At 48.3% G+C, this 22993-nt stretch overlaps 1 protein-coding gene and 1 long non-coding RNA gene across 2 annotated transcripts in view; one reads left to right on the forward strand and one right to left on the reverse strand.

Moving 5' to 3' along the window:
* Positions 1–519: 519 nt before the first annotated feature.
* On the reverse strand, positions 520–14636 carry KIF22 (kinesin family member 22). The gene is made up of 14 exons (XM_049638615.1): positions 14562–14636; positions 8327–8522; positions 6664–6791; positions 6419–6573; positions 5973–6182; positions 5663–5893; positions 5170–5323; positions 4899–5034; positions 2959–3127; positions 2270–2438; positions 1832–1899; positions 906–1118; positions 744–803; positions 520–654 (listed from the first exon to the last, which is right to left on the reverse strand). Exons 1-14 carry the CDS (start codon positions 14617–14619, stop codon positions 607–609), a joined length of 1995 nt encoding a protein of 664 aa, XP_049494572.1. The 5' UTR covers positions 14620–14636; the 3' UTR covers positions 520–606.
* Positions 14637–14794: 158 nt separating this feature from the next.
* Positions 14795–22993, forward strand: part of LOC125928064 (uncharacterized) — a 29884-nt gene continuing 21685 nt past the window's right edge. Inside the window, exon 1 of the long non-coding RNA XR_007459547.1 lies at positions 14795–14969. This is a non-coding gene — a long non-coding RNA (uncharacterized LOC125928064). The remainder of the gene's footprint in view (positions 14970–22993) is intronic.

Consider the following 22993-nt stretch of genomic DNA (forward strand, 5'->3'; position numbering starts at 1 on the left):
GGAGGGAGGAGGGACGGGGGAGCCACCCAGCAGCCCGAGTCGCCCCAAGCGCGAGACCCCTGAGACGGCCGCTGATTGGCTGACGATGGCGCAGGTGGTGGGCGCGCGGGAGACAGGGCGGCTTCTCTCTTCCCCCCCCTTCAAAGATTCCACCCCCCTCCTCCCTCCGCCAGCGGCCGTTATTTCGCGCGCACGCGCATAAAACCGCTGTCGTTGCTGAGCGGGAGAACAGGGGAGCGCGCGCCGGGGGTACGGATGGGGCGGGGCTAAACACGAAGCGCGCGCCCGCCTAACGGTCGTCGTCCTGGGGCTTTTGCGTTAGTGTTTTGGTTCCTGTCGGCCACCGTCCTTCCCCTCTCCCCCATTCCAGCGGTTTATTTACAATCCTGCCCCGCTTCTTTCCTGCTTGCTCTTCCCAAAGATGGCGCCGAAAGAGGTTACGCGGCGGAGCTTGTGGCCCATCCCAAGGGCAATTATACCCTTGGCCCCACCCCCGTAGTCCCAAGAATCAGGCTGAAGCACCAGAGTAAAAACTGTATTTACACGACACGCGGTTATACGAGAATTTAAAAAAAAAAATGGCCAAGTGAGGAAAGGAGCCTGCAGTCAGGAGGTGTCGCAGCGATGACACGCGGCGAGACCCAAGATGTTCGCCTGCAACACAGGAGGGAAGAGGAGAGCAGCGTTAGAGCTGGGGGCGGGGCACAGGCCAGGGAGAGGAGGGGGCCAGGCCGTGGGCTCACCTTCAGGAATGACTCCATCTGTTTCCCGGATATGCCCTCCACGCGTTCCAGGTCCTCCACCTGGCAGGACAGCAGCGATAAGAAGGGGCAGGGGAGGAGGGGGGTTGCCGCGCTTCTCTGCCGCCCCCCATTCCAGGCCACCCTCGCGGGGCCGTTCGTTACCTGGCTGAAGGGGCCGTGGAGCTCCCTCCAGCCCACGATGAGCTGGGCCTTCTTCTGGCCAATGCGTTGCAGGCTGCGCAGATCCCGGGCTGAGCCTTCATTCAGCAAATCTAGTATTTTTTGGCGCCCATGGGCCAGTAGCTCTGGGCTGATCTGTAGCTCCCAGCAGTCCTCAGCCTTCTCCTCTGGCTCTGAGGCATCCAGGGACTCCAGCTATGAGGCAGGGGGAGGTGAGTGACAGAAACAGAGTTTGCTATTCAGCCTGTGGCAGCAAACTGCTTTAGACTCCTCTGCCAAGGATAGGAACCTAACAGCAGCTACCTCCCCGCCCTTCCTAGCCTCTCTTTCCTTCAAGTGTTTGTCCAAAAACCCTCCTCCCCGGTCACTCTTTGGGCTGATTCTCATTTTATCTGATTTGTGAAAGAGTGGGGACTGTTGCTGAGGACAAAGCACATAGTAAGCTCGTAAATCTGCATCATCTCCAAAAATCATCTTTCACTCCTAGGGAGGAACACAGAAGGCACGCGATAAATGATACCCATGCCCCCAACATATCATCTCAGTTTTTAGATAATTTTTTCAGTGTTGTTTCATTTCTTGAATGCTTAGGTCATGTTTCCCTAAGTGGGCTCTTAAGTTGGTAGAGAGTGGGACTCAGGCTACCCAATGTACCTATCAAGTAGCTACTGACTGAGGGTGAGAGCCATCAAGAAGAAACGGAAGTAACAGGTGTTGGACACGCTCTCCGCTAGGTACATACTGTATTTCGTCCTAAGTGCCCTATGAGGTATCTCCATATTCAGAGGATAAATAACTTGTAAATTGCTGGTACGTGTTTTGACTCCATGGCCAGTGCTCTTCTCACTAGAGCTTACCACCCACCCTTTTCCGCTCTAAGTGTAGCCGAAGCCTCCAGCTGCTCTCACCTTTCTCTTCCGGCCTTTCTTCTTCAGGATATGGATCTCAGCATTTGGGGATGCCGCCTGCTCCTGAACTGAAGGCAAGAATTGTGAACCAGAATCGTGGCAGAGGCTACTTCTTCTCACCCTCCCTGGTGGCCACTTGGTTCTCCCATTTCTGATTCCTTGGGTCGGTCCCCTCCATCCCAAATTAACCTCTTCTTTTGTTGTTTCCATGTGACCTTTCTTGTATTGGAAAGTAGTCTGTTGTTAGTCTGTATGTTAGTTAACATACTAAATGCCTGAGAACAGAACACTCAAGCTCTGTTTCAGACAGTCCTCACCCCTCCCTGGGGTTGCAACATAGTGGGAGCACACAAATGGCATGATGAAAGCTGCTCCAAACACCTCTTCCCTTTCCAAGATCTGTTATCTGGCCCTCCTGGTCCCCACCGCCACACTTACTCAGTTGCAGGGGCATCACCACAGCCTTTTTGAGGGGCTTAGCTACTGTGACTGTGCGGCGTGCAAGCGGTCGGAGCACTGCAGGAGAGGAGTTTTCTTTATCCTTTGGGTCTACAGCCTCCTGAGCCAAAACCTTGGCTTCCAGTTCTTTTTGCTTCATCTTCAGCCTCTGTTGGAAAGGATCAAGGAGACATGTTACCTAGAACCAACAACTTTCAGGCAGCTTGAATAGCAGTGGATTAGGAAAGTGAGTACAGGGCTCTGACGCCCTAGCAGGCAGGGCAAGGACCAAGGAGAGAAACTACCAGGAGACAACTGGAGCCCACTGTAATTAAGGGCTTTCTAATGATCAGGGATGCTCAGAGGTGGAATGGTCCCCTTTGTGAAACACTGAAGGGAAAGACCGTTCGAAAGTCCTAACTTAATTTGAGCTGGTGTTACAAAATGACAGTCTCTTCTATTGTTCCTTTTACCTGGATTTCCACCCCCCTCACCTCCTCACAGCGATCAATTATTTTCAAAGTCCAGTCACATTAAGGACATTCAAGCCGAAGCTGAAGAACAGGGATTCCCGGTTAGGTAGAAATCGGATGCTGGTCCAGCCTTTCAGTGTCCTTCCCTATTTGAAGATCCTCAGATTGCTTCTCGAGGCCAGTAGGAATCCCAGCCCCCACCTGCCCAACACTTACCTCAATCTCCAAATCCTTCTCTTCCATGGTCTTCATGAGCACCATCCGCTCTCGCCTCGGGGTGTTCAGCCCATGGGTTCCTTGGCTCCCCTGGGAGCCCAAGAGACGGTCCAAGCTGAGGAGGCGCTCCAGCACAGCTGGGTCCATGCTGCTCAGCTTCTGTAGGGGGCTGAGCAGACAAAGGTTACTCCGCACCCACCTCTCCTCTTATCGCCCTCTCCACAGCAGGATTCCCTTCATTATGCCTTAAATTGGTGTATTCTGTGATTCCAGATTCTGCTATTAAGTTGCTGGGCAACCCTGAGCAAGTCATTCAGACTCTCTGGGTGCAGTGTCTTCATTAAGTGAGTGAGGATCAATCACTACTTGCCCAGGTAACCTCTCAGGGATGCTAGGAGATCCGATGAGAACAAGTATTTAATGAACACTTGAGTTGTAGGTGTTCAGGCTCTAAGACACCCCCTGCCCTATAGGCACTCACAGTCTAATGGGGAAGAAGAGACTGTGATAAGGTGACAGCAAGGGCTGTGTGCCTTTATTGGAGGAGCATGTGGGGAAAGATTCACAAAGGAAGTCATCCTCAGCAGGGCTTTGAAAGCCGCTGCAGACCTCAAATGCCAAGCCTTCTTCCCATGGGCAGTAGGAAAGGCATATTTGAGCTGAGTCCTGACTTAATCTGAGCATAATGCCTAACATTTGTTCCTTCTGCCTGGAAGTTTTCCCCTCACAATTATCATTCAAAAGTCAATCTGATATCACCTTTCCCGTAAAACCCAGCTTGATTGTATATCTTCTTTCCTATGCTGTGAACTAGCTCCTCAAGGACAGGGACTGCCCTGTTCTTTGTGTGCAGGTGCCTAGGAAGAGCAGGATCAGAAAATATGAGTGAATGCCAGAAGTCATTTCTTCCTTCCTGGCTCTCACAGAAGCAGCTCCTCTTTCCTTACTGCACCCTGTACTACCTACCCTCCATCATATACTGATGTTCTAGTCTTCTTTCCTTTAGAGCCCGAGGTCAAGGTCTGAATAGGTCTGATGTGCCCCATCTCTGAGCTTTGCCTATTCACATGTGCAGGGGTGTACATTTCTGCTGACAAATAGCTTGAGAGAGACAAAACTGACATGGAGTTCTAAGCAAGCAAGCACCTGTTGCTATATGCCATCCATCCTCAACTACAGCAGCCTCCCCAGGGCAGAGGATGTACTAATCCTTGACCTCTGGCCACCCCTATTCACTAGTCTTTAGACTTACAGTTTAGAGAGACTGTACTTGGGCTTGGGTAGAAACTGGGCAAAGTAAAAACTGCAGCTGGCTCCCTAGAATTATTAGGGGGGGCCAGGTGGCCAGACACAGAAAGCTAGGCAAGACCACTAAACAGCAGTGACCTAAGGATTCAAGCATACTGGGCCATGAGCTGGGGCCATCAGAACTAGGGAGACTCGCCATACACACAGAAGGGAGGGACTCAGTGACTCTGGACTGAGGTTAGAAGCAAAGTTAGATAGCAACGGGCTCCTTGTAGGGTCCTGGAGATGCTGGACTCTAACGCACAGACTGAGAGGTCTCAGGGACACATGGCTCTTCATCTCCTCCTTGTCTCTCTGCTTTGCACTTATCCTCTAGACCTGAAAGACCTGATCTAGATTACTTCTTGAACCAGAAAGAGCTGCCCCCAAATGTGAGGTTTTGCTGACTGCCTAAAGGGATTGGAAAATGGAAAGGGAGGGGCTAGGAACTCAAGGAGGAGGCTTCCTTCAGGCCCCGGGCAGCAGCACCAAGGACAGAGATTGACCTTAGCACTTCAGTGAATTCGGTAGAGTAGGATTTGGGGTGAAATCAATGAGGAACAAGTTCACAGGCTAAACCCACTACTGCCCTGCACCCAACCCAGACACAACAGAACAGGGAATATACCCAAGGCCCCTCCCACTCTGCTCACCTGAGTTTCTGAGAGGCAGAGGCTGGAGCTGCTGTGGGCTCAGGACTCCCAATCTCCTCTTCCTCAGGGCCTCGGGCTCTCTTTGCCTCTGATGGGCCTACCAGTTCTTTCTGAGACAGTTTAATGGGTGCCAAGACTAGGAAAGATGTGGGGCGGGGGGGGGGGGGGGGGGGAGCGAGCGGTTAGCCTCTATGCTGATGCTTGGCAGAGTCAGCAAACTCCCCAGCTGTCCAGATCTGGCTTTTCCACTCTTGCCAACCCCAGTCCTCACCACGAAGCTGCAGACTCTCGTTGGTAAAAGGACGATTGATCACCTCCTTGGACCTGGCAGCAAAGTTGAGCGCAGAGACTGTATCTAGGTAGAAACGTCTCTCGGGGGCAATGTTGGCAATGAGGATGCTGTGGGCTGAGCCACCCAGAGAATCCTGAGGGATGGGGATGGGCAGGATAGGCAGATCAGAAACCCCCACATTTCCGTGTTTTTTTTTTTTTTTTTTTTTTGATTTTTGTTTATTTTGAGAGAGAGAGAGTGCAAGCAGGGCAGGGGCAGAGAGAGAGGGAGAGAGAGAATCCCAAGCAGGTTCTGCTGTTGTCAGCAGGGCTCGATCCCAGGAAGTGTGAGATCAAGAGCTGGAGGCTCAACCAACTGAGCCACCCAGGCATCCCCCAACGTTTTCATTTCTTGACTGCTGTTCCCCACCCTCCCAGCACACCTAAGAACCTCCTTCTCCAGCCCCTTTTCACCCTGAGGTGGGTGGCCTGACCTGCAACAGGCGAGTGAGCTTGCTGTCCCGGTAAGGTACACGAGGGAGGCCCTGGTTCAGCGCATCCACCACCTTGCCCAGTACAAACAGGGACGAGTTGATAGCTCCACTTTCCTTCAACCGCAGACCCTTGTTACCCGTACGCCGGTTGTCCTCTGAACCAGCCAAGTCAATCAGGTAGAGTTTACCCTCCCGCTGGCGGAATGGGGCCAGACGTTCCCGCTGATCCACCTGGAGTTAAGAGCAAGGACCCCCAACTTAGTTCAGGTTCTAGGGGCTTCCCGGGTCTCACCCTGTCGGCGGGCCTCACCTTAACCAGGAGCACAGCATGACTGCGGGAGGAGCGCTGGTTGAGCCGGGTGGCTCCTACAGTCCGGTTTCTACTGGCTGGCAGGAAGTGCCGCTCAAAATCAGCAAAGCTAGTGATGGGCTTCTGTGTGAGGCCCGGAATCAGGATGTTTCCTCGACAATCTTCTCGGATCACCAGGTCTCCTGATGCAGGGTCCAAGAGGTCTAATACCTATTGGAGCAGTGAGAGGTAGGGCGGGTTCTGCAGACACAGGCCACTTACTTCCTGGGCACCAGTCTCCTTTTCTCTGCTGGGCTGTCAGAGTTGTACCATCTGCTACCTCAACCTGTTTTTCCGGGTCTTGCCTCCTTGCTAGAGCAGAGCTTCATGCTTAAGAACTGGATCTTATTCTGACTTTTGTCTCTTCCCTCCCCAACCAGAGTGGGGGCGGGGGGGGGGGGGCTCACCTTTTCCTGGTAGATCTCTAAGTAGGACATAGTGACAGAGAGAGCCCATGGCCGGCCCTCGCCGCCCTCCTCCCTTGTGAGCTGTAGGAGGTCCATGAGAGCCCGGGGAATCACTCCAGGTTGCTCTGGGCTGCCCAGCATTGTGTGCGTCTTCCCTGGGGAAAGAGTGGAGATCGCTGTGAGATCTTCCTCCCCACTCTGAAGCCCTTTCTGACCCATGGCTATTCCCTATCTGGCTCCCTCACCTGCCCCTGTGGGTCCATAGGCAAGCACACTGGCATTCTGCCCTTCCAGCAAGTGCCTCAGGATGGGCTGCACTGATCCCGCATAGATGTCCTGCTGAGAGCTCCTCTCTCCATAGAAGGCATCAAACCTGCAGGCAGGAAAAATGGAGGGAATTAGTGGAGGGTTCCATTCTCACCCAGACTTACAGGGTAATACTAGCCACGGATTTAAAAGAGTCTCTATCCCTTTTCTTGCATAAAGACCTTAGAAAGCACCCACTGAACACCTGTCCTGTTCCTGTCTCTGTACTGGTGTTAGAAATAAAGAGATGAATCTGATGCCCTGATCTTGGGAGTTCTGTAGTCTGGTGGGATAGAAAGATACCCATCCTTTGTTGTGATTCAGGAAATGAAGAGGAGGACACACTAGAAAGAATAAGTGAGTCTGCTTGAGCAAAGAGGATTTTGCCAGAGACAGAGAGGAGAAAGATATTCCACGTATCAAAAAGAGCACACAGGGGTGCCTGGGTGGCTCAGTCAGTCAAGTGTCCAACTCTTGATTTTGGTTTAGGTCATGATCTTCACTGTTCGTGAGATCTCACAGACAGCGAGGGAGCCTGCTTGGGATTCTCTCTCCTCTCTTTGCCCCTTCCCCGCTCGTGTTTCTCTGTCAAAATAAATAAACATTAACAAAACTTAAAAAAAAATAGCACAGAGAAGGCATGGTGTGAAAGAGCAGGGCTTCCTGATCTTTCCCCCAACACAGTGTATATAGGAAGCAGTATTGGTACACCACGATGGCGCAGAGGATGCTGCTCCTGACTCGGAGAGACTCCACTCACCTGCAGTCTACTCTCTATACTCCGGTAGAGAAGCCGTGGCTGAGGCCACAGCAGAGATTAGTATTTTAAGTGGAGTATAGCCTGTGTTGGGGGGAATGAGGCTGGTAAGAAACAAGTCCAATTGCCAAGGGCCTAGAATGAGGTTGTCAAACTTTTTCTGTAAAGAGCCGGCTAATAAATATTTTAGGCTTGGTGAGCCATAGGATTCCTTTTGCAGCTATTCACCTCTGTCATAGTCAGAAAGCAGCCGTGGACCATATGCAAATGAACATGTGTGGTTCTGTTCCAATAAAGCTTTTATTACAAAAAAAGACTCCTGGTCAGATTTGACCTGCAGGCCGTAGTTTGCCACCCCCTAGCCTAGAACGACAGGCCGAAAAGTCTCAACTTTCTACCTCCAGTGGGGTTTTAAGGTAGCTGCCCTTGTGAGTTCTGTCCCCAAATCCGGATGGCTTCTGTCACATCCAGCTGCAGCCTGGGCTGGCTGGCTGGCTGGTCTATGTTCCTCCCACCCTTCCCACACCTCCCCGATCCTAGCTGGGGCTCCCCTGGTCACCCTTGCTACTCCTTCCCCACTTTGTACCTATTTCCCCCATGAGACTGTGAATAGTAATATAAATCTGGTTCAGCTGCCAGTCTTTCCCCAAGTATCCTACAGAACACTGGTCACAAGTGGGCACCTATGAACATTTCTGAAAGCCCAAACGAAGGTGTGGGGAACAAAGTTGTGCTATGAAAGGTGGAGATTCTAAAAAGGCACGTCTGAGAAACTGTCTGGGCAAGTGATAATGTGAGCTAGGAGAGAGGAGAGGGACAGGAGGGAAGAGTGGCCTGAACCTTACTGGTATTTGAGAGTCTCCTGGTGGTTCCTCCAGTTGGCAATCTCTAGTGAACAGCTGTCCAGGCCCCGCACACAAGGGGGCTCACCTGCTGCAGCTGTCCCATCCACAAATGGTCGCAGCCTCACGGCCACCCTTACCCGAGCTGGAGGTGGGCGCCGGCCAGCCCCCACCTTGCTTAGCCGACAGCGACCAGCTCCTAGAGGAGAGAAGGGGAGTTTTTAGGCATGAAATACGGTGGTAGCACAGAAGTTGCAGGAGCCGGCTTTGCAGAGAGGCAACGGTAGAAGTCTTACAGGAAGAGCTACTTGATAGAGCTGAGCTCTGACGGATGAATAGCAGCTTGCCCAGCATTCCAGGCAGAAGGAATGGCATATGCAAAAGCATGATGGTGTGAAAGCATGGCCCCCTGGAGAACTGGTGAGGTGGGACTCTGTGTTCTGTTAGTGAGGATGAGCAGAGAAGGGCAGGATGGAAGACAAAGATGAATCAGATACATGGTCTCAGGAGGAGTACGGTGGGGGTTGGAGGACAGAGATTACCTACATACAGGTCAGGGGTTGCAAACCATATCATGTACTTAGCAAACATTAACAGTAAGCACTGGCTACATGTCAGGTACACTTTAATCTTCACGGTGTCCCATGGTGTCCCCTCTTAGTGCCATTTTACCAACAAAGAGGCTTATGGAGGTGCAGCAGCTCTCCTGAGCACGTCGGCATTTTACACCTGGGGCCTTGTGGCTGTCGCACCTTGTTTCATAGCCTACATTTTGTCTTTTTGCTCCTCGAAAGAGTAAGCACAGCCTGAAAACAAAACAAAACCCCAGCATCTTAAGTAGACTAGAGACCCACATAACCTTGACAGAGGGGCAGGGAAGATGGACTGGAGGCTAAGGTCGTGGGGACACCATGGGAGGGCCAGGGGCCACAGCTCGTTTCGGGGAAGCTCTTTCCACCCTGGCTGTACTGTGGGTGTCCCCAACTTGGCCCAGTTCTTTCCTTGCTCTACAAATAAGTCCAGTGGGGAGTAGATTGTCACGTTTACACAAGTAACCTGGAAGCTCTTGTTAAAATGCAGATTTCACTTCCGTCCCTGGAATGATGCCTGAGATTCTGCATTTGTAACAAACTGCCAGATGGTGTGGATGCTGCTGGTAGGACATGCTTTGGATTGCCAAGGTGTTGTAGACCAGCATCTTGTAAGGATTAAAAGAGTTGACATTTGCCCCTCCCAAAACCAGTCAATGAACTGCCTGACTCTTCTGTGCTTCTATTTCTCACCTGAGGTTTACAACACACACTTACCTGTACATGTGTGTTACGTACACAAAACTGATGGTTTTCTCTTGATGGAGCTTATGTGGGTTTCTTTTGTTACCCAGTTCTGTGATGCTTTAATGTTTGCATTAAAAAAATAAGTAACACTGTGGATGGACACCTTTGTTTGGAAGGGATGAGGTTGAAAGGCAGCCCAGTCCCTTTCTGCCCCAGCTCAGTCTGCAAAAGGCATTAACATGCAATCCTCCTCTGTTGTAAGCTTTCTGTTTAGTTTGCTTCCAATAATTAAAGTCATTAAAAAAAGATTATAAATATTTTTATCAGAAAACACAAGATAAAACTTTTTTAAAAAAGCCTGTTTTGAGGGGTGCGCCTGGGTGGCTCGTCGTCATCTGACTCCTGATCTCAGCTCAGGCCCTGATCTTAGGGTCATAAGCTCAAGCCCCATGTTGGGCTTTGCACTAGGCGGGAAGCTTACTTTAAAAAAAAAAAAAAAAAAAAAAAAAAGCCTGTTTGGGGTGCCTGGCTAGCTCAGTCAGTAGAGCATGAGACTCTTGATCCTGGGGTGGTGAGTTCGCACCCCACAGTGGGTATAGAGACTACTTAAAAAAAATAAAAATTTAACAACAACAAATAGCCTCCTTATTTTCATGAGGACTGAATGAGCTAAAAAATATCTCATGAGGAGGGCATTTCTCTATTTTATGGTGGAGGATACCACACAGTACCTCACAGCTAACAGCAGAATTCCAACCTGGATCTCTTTGCCTCCAAAAATCTGCTTTCAGTGAGGATGCCATATTGCCTATTGGGAAAGTTCTTGGCATCTCTGACTCTCTCCCTTTTTCTAGTGGTTACAGCTGGTTGTCAGGGCCATAGGCCTCAGAGAAGGCAAGAGGCTGGTATGTGTGACCAATGCAGGAACAGCAAGATGAAAAGGTGGGCAGACTACCCTTGCTGAGAATCTTACACATAAGGCATGCCCATAAGCGGATGGCCTACAAAACCTGGGCTTCTGCTCCCTAATCTGACAAATGAAGCCAGTAATACCCCTTCTCATTCCATGGTTTACAAGGCACTTGGGCATCTAGTTTTCGCTCGATCCTCAGGAGTCCTGAAAGTCCGTAACAAGTCAAGAGAAACCTGCAGATGCACCCATGCAGGTGAGAACACTAAGGTGCAGAGAGGTTCACTGACTTGTCAGAAATGTGTGCAGGGGCTTCTCCTTGCCTATCTTTCCCAGGGTTTGGGGGAGAACAGAGAAAGTTGGCAGATACAGACACATTTAAGGAAGTTTAAGGGGAAGGGGAAGTCTGTGGTGATGTACTTGGGTCAGACAGAGCTGAATTTCAATTCCAGCTCTAACACTTGTTAGCTTGTGACCTTGGGCAAGTGACTTAACATCCAGGTGCTCTGGTTTTCTTTGTTTATACAATGGGGTGGGGTGGGGTGGGCCTCGGAAAGGCTTAATGAGAATTAAAAGAAGTAACATGTAAAATACCAACACAGTAACCAGCACACAATAAGTAGGTTCGTTATTCAAGGTAAGATAGCCTGGGTTCAAAGCCCAGCACTGCCACTTACAAGGAAACGGGTACATAATGGTCTATTCCTGTGCCTCAGTTTCCACAATTGTAAAATGGGAATAAATATGTACTCGCTGGGTTGCTAAGGGAATAAATGAGGTAATTCATGTCAAAGTGCTCAGAATGGCATTTGGTACATTGGTAAAAGCCTTGGTGTTTTATTTTCTATTCACCTTTCATTTTCCAAACGTGGAAACCTCAGTATAGAGAGGTTGGCTAACTTGCCTGTGGTCAACAGCTACCTAGTGACAGAGCTTCAAATGAAGGTCTAACTCTGAAGTTCATTGTATGAGTCCCCAGACCTTCTCAGCTCATCTTTGTATCCCCATGGGCCTTGGAGTCAGAGACAAGTTCCACCCACCCAGTAGCTGTGTGAGCTTAGGAAGCCTTCTTCACTGTTGCAAGCCTCAGTTTCTCTTTATAAAATAACAGTATCATAAGATTGTGAGAAGTCAAAAAAAAGAATGTACATACAATGTTTGGCACAGTGGGTGGCATCAGGGGCTCAGTAAATATTAGTTGTTGTTATTATTACACTCTTTTACTTATTTACTCTTGTTACCCACTCCTCCAGGGAGCAATTCACTTCAGCCCTCACCATTCGGCAGGGTCACTAACAACCTCCCTAATGCTAAATCCAGTGGACATGCCTGGTCCCCAACCTATTTGACTTCCCAGTAAGATCGGACACCCTCGATCTGCCTTCCTTTGAAAAATACACTTTCCCCTAGTTTCCATGCCAGAGGGCCAAGGTGAACAGCTCTCTGCTTACTCCTTCTAAGTTTCTGCCAATCTTAAATATTTTTCCAGGCTCCTTCTATCCTTTCTCTAGCCTGAGGTCACTCAACTTTGGCCCTAATATTTTGGGCTACATAATTCTTTGTAGTGAGGCTGTCCTGTGCACTATAGGGTGTTTAGCACATCTATGCTAAACACACATGCCAATAACATTCTGCACCCCCCCCCCACCTCCTCTTACACCTCTTGAAGTCGTAAGGTACTTCAAACCCCACCTATCCCAAACTGAACCCTTCCCCATCTCTCTTGCCACCTGGTCCTCCTCCTATGCTCTCTAGTGTAAATGAATGGAACCAACCCCAAAGACGGGAGTCTTCCTTAACTCCAGCTTCTTTCTCGCCTTCTACATCAGTTATTCAGTATCTGTCAATTCTGCCTTTTTAGAGGAGTCCACTTCTCTCTACCCCACTGCACAATCTTCGCAAAGGCAACCATCATCTCAACAGTCTCCCACACTGGTCTTCCTTCCTCTAGTTTCACTCCCCTCCAGTCGCTCTCTTCCCACTTCCTCCCTTGCACTATAAGCTCTCAGCCACAATGACCTCCCTACAGTTCCTACAACATGCCCAGTTCTCTCACACCTCTGGGCCCTTGCACATGCTATCCTCTCTCCCTGAAGTATCTTCCTTCTCACCACCACTCGCCATGTGACTGAGGTAAATACACCTTACTTCCTCTAAAAAACCCTCTTTTGTAAAATTACTCTCCCATGAAGTTGTGTCCATGGCTCTCTGGCTCCTCCATCCAAGCACTCATGACATCCCACTGTAACTGTAGATGTGTCTCTGTGCTCCATCTGACCGCGAACTCGGTGACAACAAGTCTTACTCTGGTCACCTTTATATCCCCAGTGCCTGGCACAGAGTAGTTCTCAAGGAATATTTGCTGAACAAATTTTTGGTGAATGAACATAAAGCATTGTCTTGTTTCCTGTTTTCTTCATAAAAATGGCTCCCTGCCATTCCTGTCCCAAAGCTCACAGCCCAAGGGAGAAGGAAAGGAGAGGCACACGTATACAAGTGCTTATAGTACAAGAGTCTATCCCTTTCGTCATAAAAGCAACTTTAAGGGTTGGGCAAGGCTAGCACTTACTTCTTCTAATTTCCTCCCTCTCACAATTCCCCAACTTCATTTGGTTTAACTCCTCTTTTATTGATGAGGAAATTGAGCCAAAGACAGCATCATTGGCCTCTTTATACATCATAAATAAATCACTCCGTGGTCTTTTCGTCCAGCTGAGGCCTGATAAACTCCTATCCGACCCTTGAAACCCACTTCAAATATCACTTCCCTTAATCAGGTCCTCCCAGAATATCCAAGGGTTTACTTACTTCAGATTTTACACTCTCTATCACAGTTTATACATATCTCTCATTGCTTTTCATGATAGCATATATTTATACGATTATCCACTGAAACAGATTATAAACTTGTCTGGGAGAAGGGTCAATATTCATTCAAGCATTTTAACCATATCTACTATGTACCAGGCACAGTGGGTGTCGGAAAAGTGAGGGGAGGGAGGCTGTGCTCCGAAAGCAGGAGTATCATGTGCTTGGGCATAATGGTTAAGAGCAGAGGCCCTAGAGTAGGACTGCCTGAGTGAGAATTCAGACCCCAATATTCACTAGTTGTGTTAACTTCGAGCAAGCTATTTAACCCATCTATGCCTCAGTTTCCTCATCTGTAAAACAGGGACAATAACAACCAACCACCTCATCGCATTGTGTAGCAATTAAACGATTCATCACCGCAAAGTGCTTACAACTGTGCCTGGCACCTAGCAAGGGCTCAACATGTGTTTGACATTCCGCTAGACAGCTTTGTTTCTCCACGGGGCCTGACCAACAGCAGGGGACTCAAATCAATTACTATGGCATCTACCGTAAATCAACGACCAGAATTCAGTGGACAGGAAGAGAGCAGAGACATCTGTAAACAAACACTCACAACATACAAGATTCATAATGTCCCAACAGCCTTTCCAACCCTAAAATGGCACCGACTTCTACGGCTAGAGCGAAAGGAAACAGTCCCTTATTCCCCCTATTTGTGATCTGGGCACATCTTACACTGTCAACTCACACCCAGCTGCTGTGCCTCGGCCTGCCCTCCAGCGTCTCCCAGGGATCTCCGCTCACCCAAACAGCACGTCATACACAGAACCCTCCCCTCGCAAAATGCGCATCCAGCTCCTTTCGTCTGGTCCCTATGGTCAGTGTCAGCTACTCTTCGCTCGCTTACTCACATAATCTCCCGAGATGGGGTAACTGTCCCCATTCTACAAAGAAACTGGAAGCTCACAGAGGAAAAGTGCGCTAGGCTCAAACAAAGCTCTATATCGGAACTGGGTGTTTTAACACGGTCAATTGACCCGCACGGAGGGCTGGAAACAAGTGAGAAGGGAAGAGCGAGGTGCGCTGACCAGCTCGAGACTCCCACCTTCCCCTCCCCTCCCCGCCCCCGCGCCATTTCGGCCTCTCCCCGACAACCCGCAGAACCCGGACCAGGCTCCGGCACATTACTCCACCAGGTTCCAGACTTCGGCGTCCTGCCCAGGCCGGGCTCGCGTACCTGAGATCGCCGCCGCCATCTCGCGTCGCCTCAGCTGCGCGGTACCCCCCGCGTCCATTCCGCTCCCTCCGTTGGCCCGCCTCTCCCATTCGAATTTCCCGGTGCCCCGCCCCCCGTCCTGGCCTCCACCAATCACGGCTACTCGCTACCGGAAGCCCCTGCCGGCGGTTCGCAACCATCCCGCCCTCTAGGGCTCGCCTCAGGGTCCTGCAAGAAAAAGTTTCCCCTTGGCGGAGGACGCATGCGCGCAGGATGGCCACCCAGCCGTGGACGCTCCGGCGCGCGTCGTGGCTTGAACTCTGGCGCCAGAGGCTTGGGCGTCGGTGGCGGTCGGAGGAGCTGCTGAGCGCCGCTGGGCACTGGACTCTCTGTACCTTCTGGCTTTCGGATTTCGAGTCGTAGATTTGCGTAAGTCCAGACTTTTCGCCTCGTGTTTCCCCCTCAACCACGAATTTTGGTACTAATCATGCAGTGATCGAAGGCACTTAATCGATTTACTCCCAGATTTCCCTGAATTGAACACAATTTTAGCTGTTTTAGTGGCAGAAGAGGTGATTACATGAAAAAGGGAGACGTGCGTGGAAACGGGTTATTCAAAGCGAGTTTCACTTTCAGCAGTTTCTTGCTTCAGCTTGTTTCGCGCTCCGTGGGTTCGTGGGTTTGTGGGTTCTCGGACTGGAACTCAGTGCCAGTCCACGGTACTTTACCGTCTGGTCACTTCTGTAGGTCTGACCTGCGCTGTCTGGTTTGTAGACAGTCGCGTTACACTCCCCCTCTTGCTAAGCCCACATCACCATGCAGATACCAGGTGACATGTCTCCTCTTACGTCAAATCTGAGCGGAGGGGGTCTGGTCTCGGATGTTCCTTGCTTTGTAACTCAATATATCGGAGTGAGCCTTAAAGGCATGTTCAGTCTGTTACTTAGCTTCATCCACGGTTCCAGTGTCCAAGGGTTCAGCCATCTGTGAAGTCCCTGTCCCTTCTGGAAGCTTAACCAGGGATGAATGTCCCATCTCTGAGCTCCTGATAGAGCCCTGGGTTAGACATGTCTAGACTATTAAACAAAACAAGTGTTAGACTAGCGGTTCTCAAATTTTTTGGCATTGGAATCCTTTACATTGTTAAAAAAAATGAGGCCTCAGGGACAGCTGGCTGGCTCTGTAGGTAGGTAGAGCCTGCGACTCTTGATCTTGGAGTTGTAAATAACAGCCCCAGGGTGGGTGTAGCGATTACTTAAAAGTTAATTTAAGGGGCGCCTGGGTGGCTTAGTCGGTTGAGCGTCTGACTTCCGCTCAGGTCAGGATCTCACGGTTCCTGAATTCCAGCCCCATATCGGGCTCTGTAGTGACAGCTCAGAGCCTGGAGCCTGCTTCAGATTTTGTGTTCCCCTCTCTCTCCGCCCCACCCCTGCTTGTGCTCTGTCTCTCTCTGTCTTTCAAACATGAATAAACATAAAAATAATTTAAAAATAATTTTAAAATGTTTTAAAAAATTGAGGCCCAAGAGATCTTTTGTTTATATGGGTTGTGTCTTCATACTTATTGTATTAGAAATTAAAACGGGTGCCTGGGTGGCTCCGCTCTGGTGGTTAAACTCCCAACTCTTGGTTTCAGCTCAGGTCACAATCTCAGGGTTAGTGAGTTTGAGCCCGGAATGGGTGCTAACAGTGTGGAGCCTGCTTGGGATTCTCTCACTCCCCTCCCACCTCTCTCTCTCTCTCTCTCTCTCTCTGCCCTTACCCCTCTTGCTCTCTCTCTCAAAATAAATAAACTTTACAAAAAAGAAAACAAATTTTAAATGTTTATTAATGCACTTAAAAATTGCAGTAACAAATCCATAGAGACAGAGTAGATCAGAAGTTGGTGAAGTGTTGGTGAATTAGGATTATTGCTATTAGTTAGGTATAGAGTTTCTTTCTGGGTGATAGAAATGTTCTAGAATTAGTGTGATAGTTGTACAGCATGGTGAATATACTAAAAACACTGAAGTATACACTTAAAAATGATAAGTGAATTGTACCTCCATTTAAAAATCTTCCCCCAAAATTACAATAACAAACCTATTACACAGAATATAAATAACATTTTACTTTTAAAGATAACTAGTTTTTAAATGTCCATAAGATTTACCATTTAAAGTTTATTTATTTTGAGAGTGAGTGAGTGGGGAGGAGCAGAGAGAGAGTCCTAAGCAGGCTCTGCTCACAGGGCTTGAACTCATGAACTATGAGATCATGACCTGGGCCGAAACCGAGAGTCGGATGCTTAACCAACTGAGCCACCCAAGTGCGCCCCAAAAATAAATTTGGAAATTTTTTCCAAAGCAAAACAATAGTGAGAAGAGTGGCATTGTTTTATGTTTTTGTTTTTTTTTGTTGTTGTTGTTTACAAATATGTCTGGCTTAAGAGAAAATAGCTGTATTCTCATACCTGCTTCTGCATTCTGTATGTTGTGATATCAGTACATCATATAGCTTCTCGAGAACTGTAAGGATGCAAGGAGAAAAGTCAAATGGCATCTTAGTTTTATTATGAAAATGGTTTTGGCCTTGTGGACACTCCCTCCCCCCCTCCACCCCCACCCTGGCCGAGACACTTTCAGAATCTCCTAGACTACCCTTGGGAAACTATGGACTTACACCATTGGCAGTTTGGTCTCCCCCCACACTTCAGAAAAGGCTCTTCAGGTTTTCACATTTGTTGCCAGTCCCCAGAAATTTGGTAAGATACCTGCCGGAAGTAGTGGAAAGAGCATAGGTCACGGAGTCAGGACTTCCTAGGTTGAATAAATAGCTTAGGGACAGGGCTTTGTATCAGACCACCCAGGGTAGGGGTTTAGCCTCTCTGTGCCTCCATTTCCTGAGGTGGTTAAAGGGATTAATGGTTGAATCTGCCTCCTAGGGTTTTAAGGATGTGCATTTGCCTGGTGGAAATTAGGTTCTGAAATACCTGACAGGTGAAGAGAAAGAAGCAGTGGATTTTTTTTTTTTTTTTTTTAAATCTCCAGATGAGACCCTTGCGAAGCAAAGCAGAACAGAGGAAAGTCATGAGTTTACGCCATAACAACAGGAAGGAGACTAGTTAGCGAGGAAGACCGTTCTGTCCTTTAAGCCTGGGAAGATATAAATGAGGATCATCTGGGGTGAGAGACACAGCAGCAGTGATGAAGAAGGGAATTGGCGCTGGAAAAGACCAGATCTGGGGGGCCAGGTGGGGAAGGACTCCTGGGAGAGATAACAGAGCACACGGGTGGCCAGGAAGCCTTGCCAGTCTGCCAGGTGGACATCCTTTTCCTTCACGTCATAGACTCTGTATAAGAGCTACGGGGGTTGGGGGGTTGGGGGGAGGTTCCTAAAAGGAACCGCAGGTCCTTTACTGAAGGCACGGAGGTGGGCTCTGAAGGGCTGCTGTGCATGGGCAAGTGTGACCTGCTCACTGCAGAGGACGCCTCGAGAAGACAAAACGGAGTGGCACATTCACATTTACAGCATGGGGCGCCTGGCTGCTCAGACTCTTGAGTTCAGCCCAGCTCATGATCCCAGGTTCGTGGGAGCGAGCCCTGCTTCAGGCTAGGCGCTGAGCATGGAGCCTGCTTAAGGTTCTCTCTGTCCCTCTGCCCCTCTCCCTAGAGCACATGCGTGCTAAATAAATAAATAAATAAATAAATAAGATCTTGTAATCCCTAGAGCAAGGATTCTCAAAATGTAGTCTGGGGACCCCTGGCCTCTACAGAGTTAAAGCAATTTTCATGATACCAAAGATGTTATTTGCCTTTTCACTCATTCTCTCAGGGGCATACAGTGAAGTTTTCCAAGTGCTCCATGCTGTCTAATATATAACAACAGTTTGAATGCAGAACAGGTTAAACTAGGCTATGGTGAAAAAGTCAGAAGAGTGGTTGCCTTTTGGGAGTTGAGGGCAAGAAGTGACTGGGAAAGGCCCAGAAGGAATATTTTGGGCGGTGATGGTAACATCTTGATGATGGTATCTTGATGGAGGAGTTTGGGTTCCACAGGCATATATATTTGTCAGGACTCATGTGCAGAAGCATGGCATGGTTTTCTTTCTTTTTTTTATGTTAATTTATTTTTGAGAGAGACAGAGACAGAGCACGAGATGGGGAGGAGCAGAGAGAGAGGGAGAAACAGAATCTGAAGCAGGCTCCAGGCTCTGAGCTGTCAGCGTAGAGCCCAACTCGGGGCCCGAACTCACGATCCGTGAGATCATGACCTGAGCCGAAGTCGGAAGCTCAACCAACTGAACCACCCAGACGCCCCATCATGGCGTGGTTTTCTAACTGTAGGATCTTCAGACTGGAAAATCTTGTCCCAGACTTTGTTTCTAAGACGTTTGAAAATCAGACATGTGGAAAATGCCCACATTTCAATGTCAGAAAGACCTGGGTTCGGTCCTAACTCTGCTCTATGCTATGTTCGTGACTTTGGACAAGTAACAGCATTTAGCAGAGTGCTTGACACATAGGCACCTAATGAATATTTGTAATATGACTGAATGAAGCCATGTAATTTTCCAGAGCTCTACTTTGTACTAACTCCAAGAAATCTCACTTTCATTTGCTCCACCAAGATTTGGAGGGTTTCTGGGTGAGTTTCCTTTAATGGCAAACCGAAGCGAGAAAAAACCAAACATGCTTCTGTTTGGGTTTGCTTGGTTATCACCTACTGGGGAATAAGCAGGGGGTTAAGGCTGGAGGGGGAGTAGACACAACAGGCCTTGGACATCTGCTGTTGTAACTCTTAAGCCACCTACAGACGTAACTGATTTCTGTCTTGGTGACTTCATCTGAAAAATGAGACCATGCTTACTACCTTCCGATAGGATTGTTGTCATAAATAAATGAAGTGCTTTTTGCAGAGTGCCTGAAGTCACAGTGGATGCAAAATAAATGTAAGTCCCTCTTCCGTTTTTCGTCTCTCTGTGCTATTTTGCTTGAAATAACCACGCCCCAAAACATGTATGACTGCTAATATAGACTTCCTACCAGAAGTGATCCTTAAACGTTCTCTCATATGTGCTGTGTTAGTAATCGATCTATATTTGCTCTCCTTCCCCATCACGTTACATGTGACAGCGCCAAGGATCACATCGTGTCATTGGCTGGACTTGAATTTATTGGGCTCAAAACTTTCTTGAAACCCACGAACTGTAGTCCAAGGCGAGTCTTCTCTTTCTTGGATAGTTGGGTTGTTTTGTGGGTGGTGGTTGTTTAGGGATTTGACCTTAGCTGTCTCCTGGGTGACTGCATCAGCTTGTGCATATTGGGGCTTCTCTATTCTGGGACTGCTCAAGAGGCCTGGCCCTGCGTTTCCTTAAAATGGCTCTTTCATTGCTCCACTCTGCAGTGGGAGCTTGAGGACTCAGTACCAGCCACTGGGGGGTCCATGATGGTCCAAACCGGGAAGTAGTCATATCACCCAGTTAATTTGGTGACCTCCTGTAGGGAGGGTCAGGGTAGGGTGGGAAGGGTCTTTTCTTTTTTTCTTCTTCCTGACCTTTATACCTAACATGGAGCTGAAATTTACAACCCCAAGTACAGGAATCCAGTGCTCTACCAACAGCCAGCCAGGCGCCCCTAGCCGGGGGTGGGCTCTTCTTTTTGAGAGATTGCCTTTCATCTCCAGTTGCCATCAGAGAAGCCGTGGGCTCTCTTTGTAGTTTGTGGGCCTTTGGGCCCTTCATTCCAGGCATGTTCCAGAGTATTCCCTACTTGGAAAGGCCTCAGACATGCCCCCATTCCAGGCCACCTCAGGCTATGTGCCTGGGACCTCCTTCCTACACATATCTCAGTTATCCCTATTTAACATTCAACCACCACACAGTGAGGCCAGTTATTTTCATGTAACAGTAAATTGTTAGATTTCTACCATGTGTGAGCTGGATAGGTCATACAGAGCGTGTGACCCAGAGAAGCTCCTTTTACAAATGGGTAATTGAAACCCAGAGAGGTTAATAGATTTGACTGAGGCCATGTAGCCGAGTGGAGGGTAGGACTTAGGTTTCCCAAGTCCCTGTGCAATACTCTGCAACCCCACTGTGACCTCTAATAGCTATTAGCTAAGTTCCCAGCATTCCTCAGTAATCTTTTTATCTGACTTTGGTCAGCAAACTCCTTCATTCCCTGCCATTGTCCTGATTCCCCACCCCAGCCCTCCTAGGTTTTCTCAGGTGCAACAAGTAGTTTGTGTCAGTTGGGCTAGGCTGTAGTAGAGTGTTAAGTCAAAAGCAGTCTAGGTGTTGCTGTGAAGAGGCTTAGTAGGTGTGGTTACCATCTACAATCATTTGACTTTAAGTGATGATCCTGGGTAAGCTGGGTGGGCATCATCTAGGCAGTTCAAAGGCTTAAAAGCAAAACTGATACTACATGGTGTCACTTATGTGTGGAATCTAAAATCAAAAAGTTGAACACAGGGGCTCCTGGTTGACTCAGTCTGTAGAGCATGTGACTGTTGATCTCACGGTCGTGCATCTGAGCCCAACCTTCAGGATAAAGATTACTTAAAAAAAAATGTATTTCTTAAAAAAAAAAAGTTGAACACGTAGAAACCGAGTAGAATGGTGGTCACCAGGAATTGGGAAGTATAGGAAATGGGGAAAGTTGGTAAAAGGGTACAGACATTCCACTGTGTAGCATGGTAACTATAGTTGATAATACTGTACTGTATGATTACAGTTTGCTAAGAGAGTAGATCTTAAGCATTCTCACAAATTTTTTTTTTAATATTTAAAAAATGTTTATTTATTTTGAGAGAGAGAGAGAGAGAGCATGCAAGCAGGAGAGGGGCAAAGAGAGAGATGGAGAGAGAGAGAATCATAAGCAGGCTCCGCACTGTCAGTGTAGAGCCCGATGTGGGGCTTGATCCCATGAACTGTGACATCTTGACCTGAGCCAAGATCAAGAGTAGATACCCCACCAACTGAGCCACCCACGTGCCCCCCCCCCAGTTTTTTTACTTTTTAATTTTTTGTTATTATTTTAAGTAGGCTTCACATCCAGCATAGAGCCCAAATGTGAGGCTTGAAGTCACAACCCTGAGATCAAGACCTGATCTGAGATCAAGAATCAGATGCTTAACTGACTGAGCCACCCAGGCTTCCCCCACCCCCAAATTTTTTTTAAGTAAGGGTTACTATTTGGACGCCTGGGTGGCTCAGTCAGTTGAGCATCTGACTCTTGATTTCGGCTCAGGTCATGATCCCAGGGTCATGGGATCGAGCCCTGCATTCAGGGTCTGCGCCGAGCATGGAGTCTGCTTAAGCTTCACTCTCTCTTCTGCCCCTCTCCCTAGCTCACGTGCGCTTTCTCTCTCTCTCTCAAAAAATTAAAATAAGTAAAATAAAAGAGTAACAATTGATAAAGTAAATAAGATATAGGGATATAATATACAGTATAGGGAATATCGTTAATAATATTGTAACAACTTTATATGGTGACAGATGGTGATCATTTCATAATGTATATAAATATTGAATCACTGTGTTGTATACCTGAAACTAATACAATATTGTATGCCAATTATTCTTCCATAAAAAAATTTTTTTAAGCTAACTCTGAGGTGATGGATGTGTTAATGAACTTGATTGTGGGAGTTCTTTCACAAGGTATCAAATCATCACGTTGTACACCTTAAACATTACAATTTTATTTGTCATTTATACTTCAATAAAGCTGGAAAAAGAATTTCTAAAGAAAATTAAGTTACTACGAGTGTAAATTTTGATGATAAATTAATTTACAAGGAAGAAAAGGCAAAACTGGGGTTTCCCTTAGGAAGAGTAAATTCCGCCTCTGGACTGCAGCACCCACTCCTGCCCAGGAGTTTCCAGACTGTCGGCCTGCCTTACAGACGTCACACTGGCCTCACCCACCTCCACGGTTGAGGAGCCGATCCCTTGCAGTAAATCTCTTCATGTATAGGGGCACCTGGCTGGTTCAGTCACTAGAGCAGGCAACTCTTGATCTTGGGGTGGTGAGTTCAAGCTCCACACTGGGGGTAGAGATGACTTAAAAATAAAATCTTAAGGGCACCTGGATGGCTCAGTCGTTAAGTGTACGACTTCTGCCCAGGTCATGACCTCGCGGTTCATGAGTTCAAGCCCCAAGTCCCGCTCTGTGCTGACAGCTCAGAGCCTGCAGCCTGATATGGATTCTGTCTCCCTCTTTCTGCCCCACCCCTTTCAAAATAAATAAGTGTTAAAAATGTAAATAAATAAAAATAAAATCTTAAAGGGGCACCTGGGTGGCTCAGTTGGTTAAGCGTCTGACTTCAGCTCAGGTCATGATGTTGCGGTCACGATGTTCACGAGTTCAAGCCCTGAGTGGGCTCTGTGCTGACAGCTGGAGACTACTTCGGATTCTGTCTTTCTCTCTCTCTCCCTCTCTCTCTCTCCCTCTCTCTCTCTCCCTCTCTCTC

Source organism: Panthera uncia, chromosome E3 (assembly GCF_023721935.1).
Source record: "Panthera uncia isolate 11264 chromosome E3, Puncia_PCG_1.0, whole genome shotgun sequence".
Taxonomy (NCBI): Eukaryota; Metazoa; Chordata; class Mammalia; order Carnivora; family Felidae; genus Panthera; species Panthera uncia.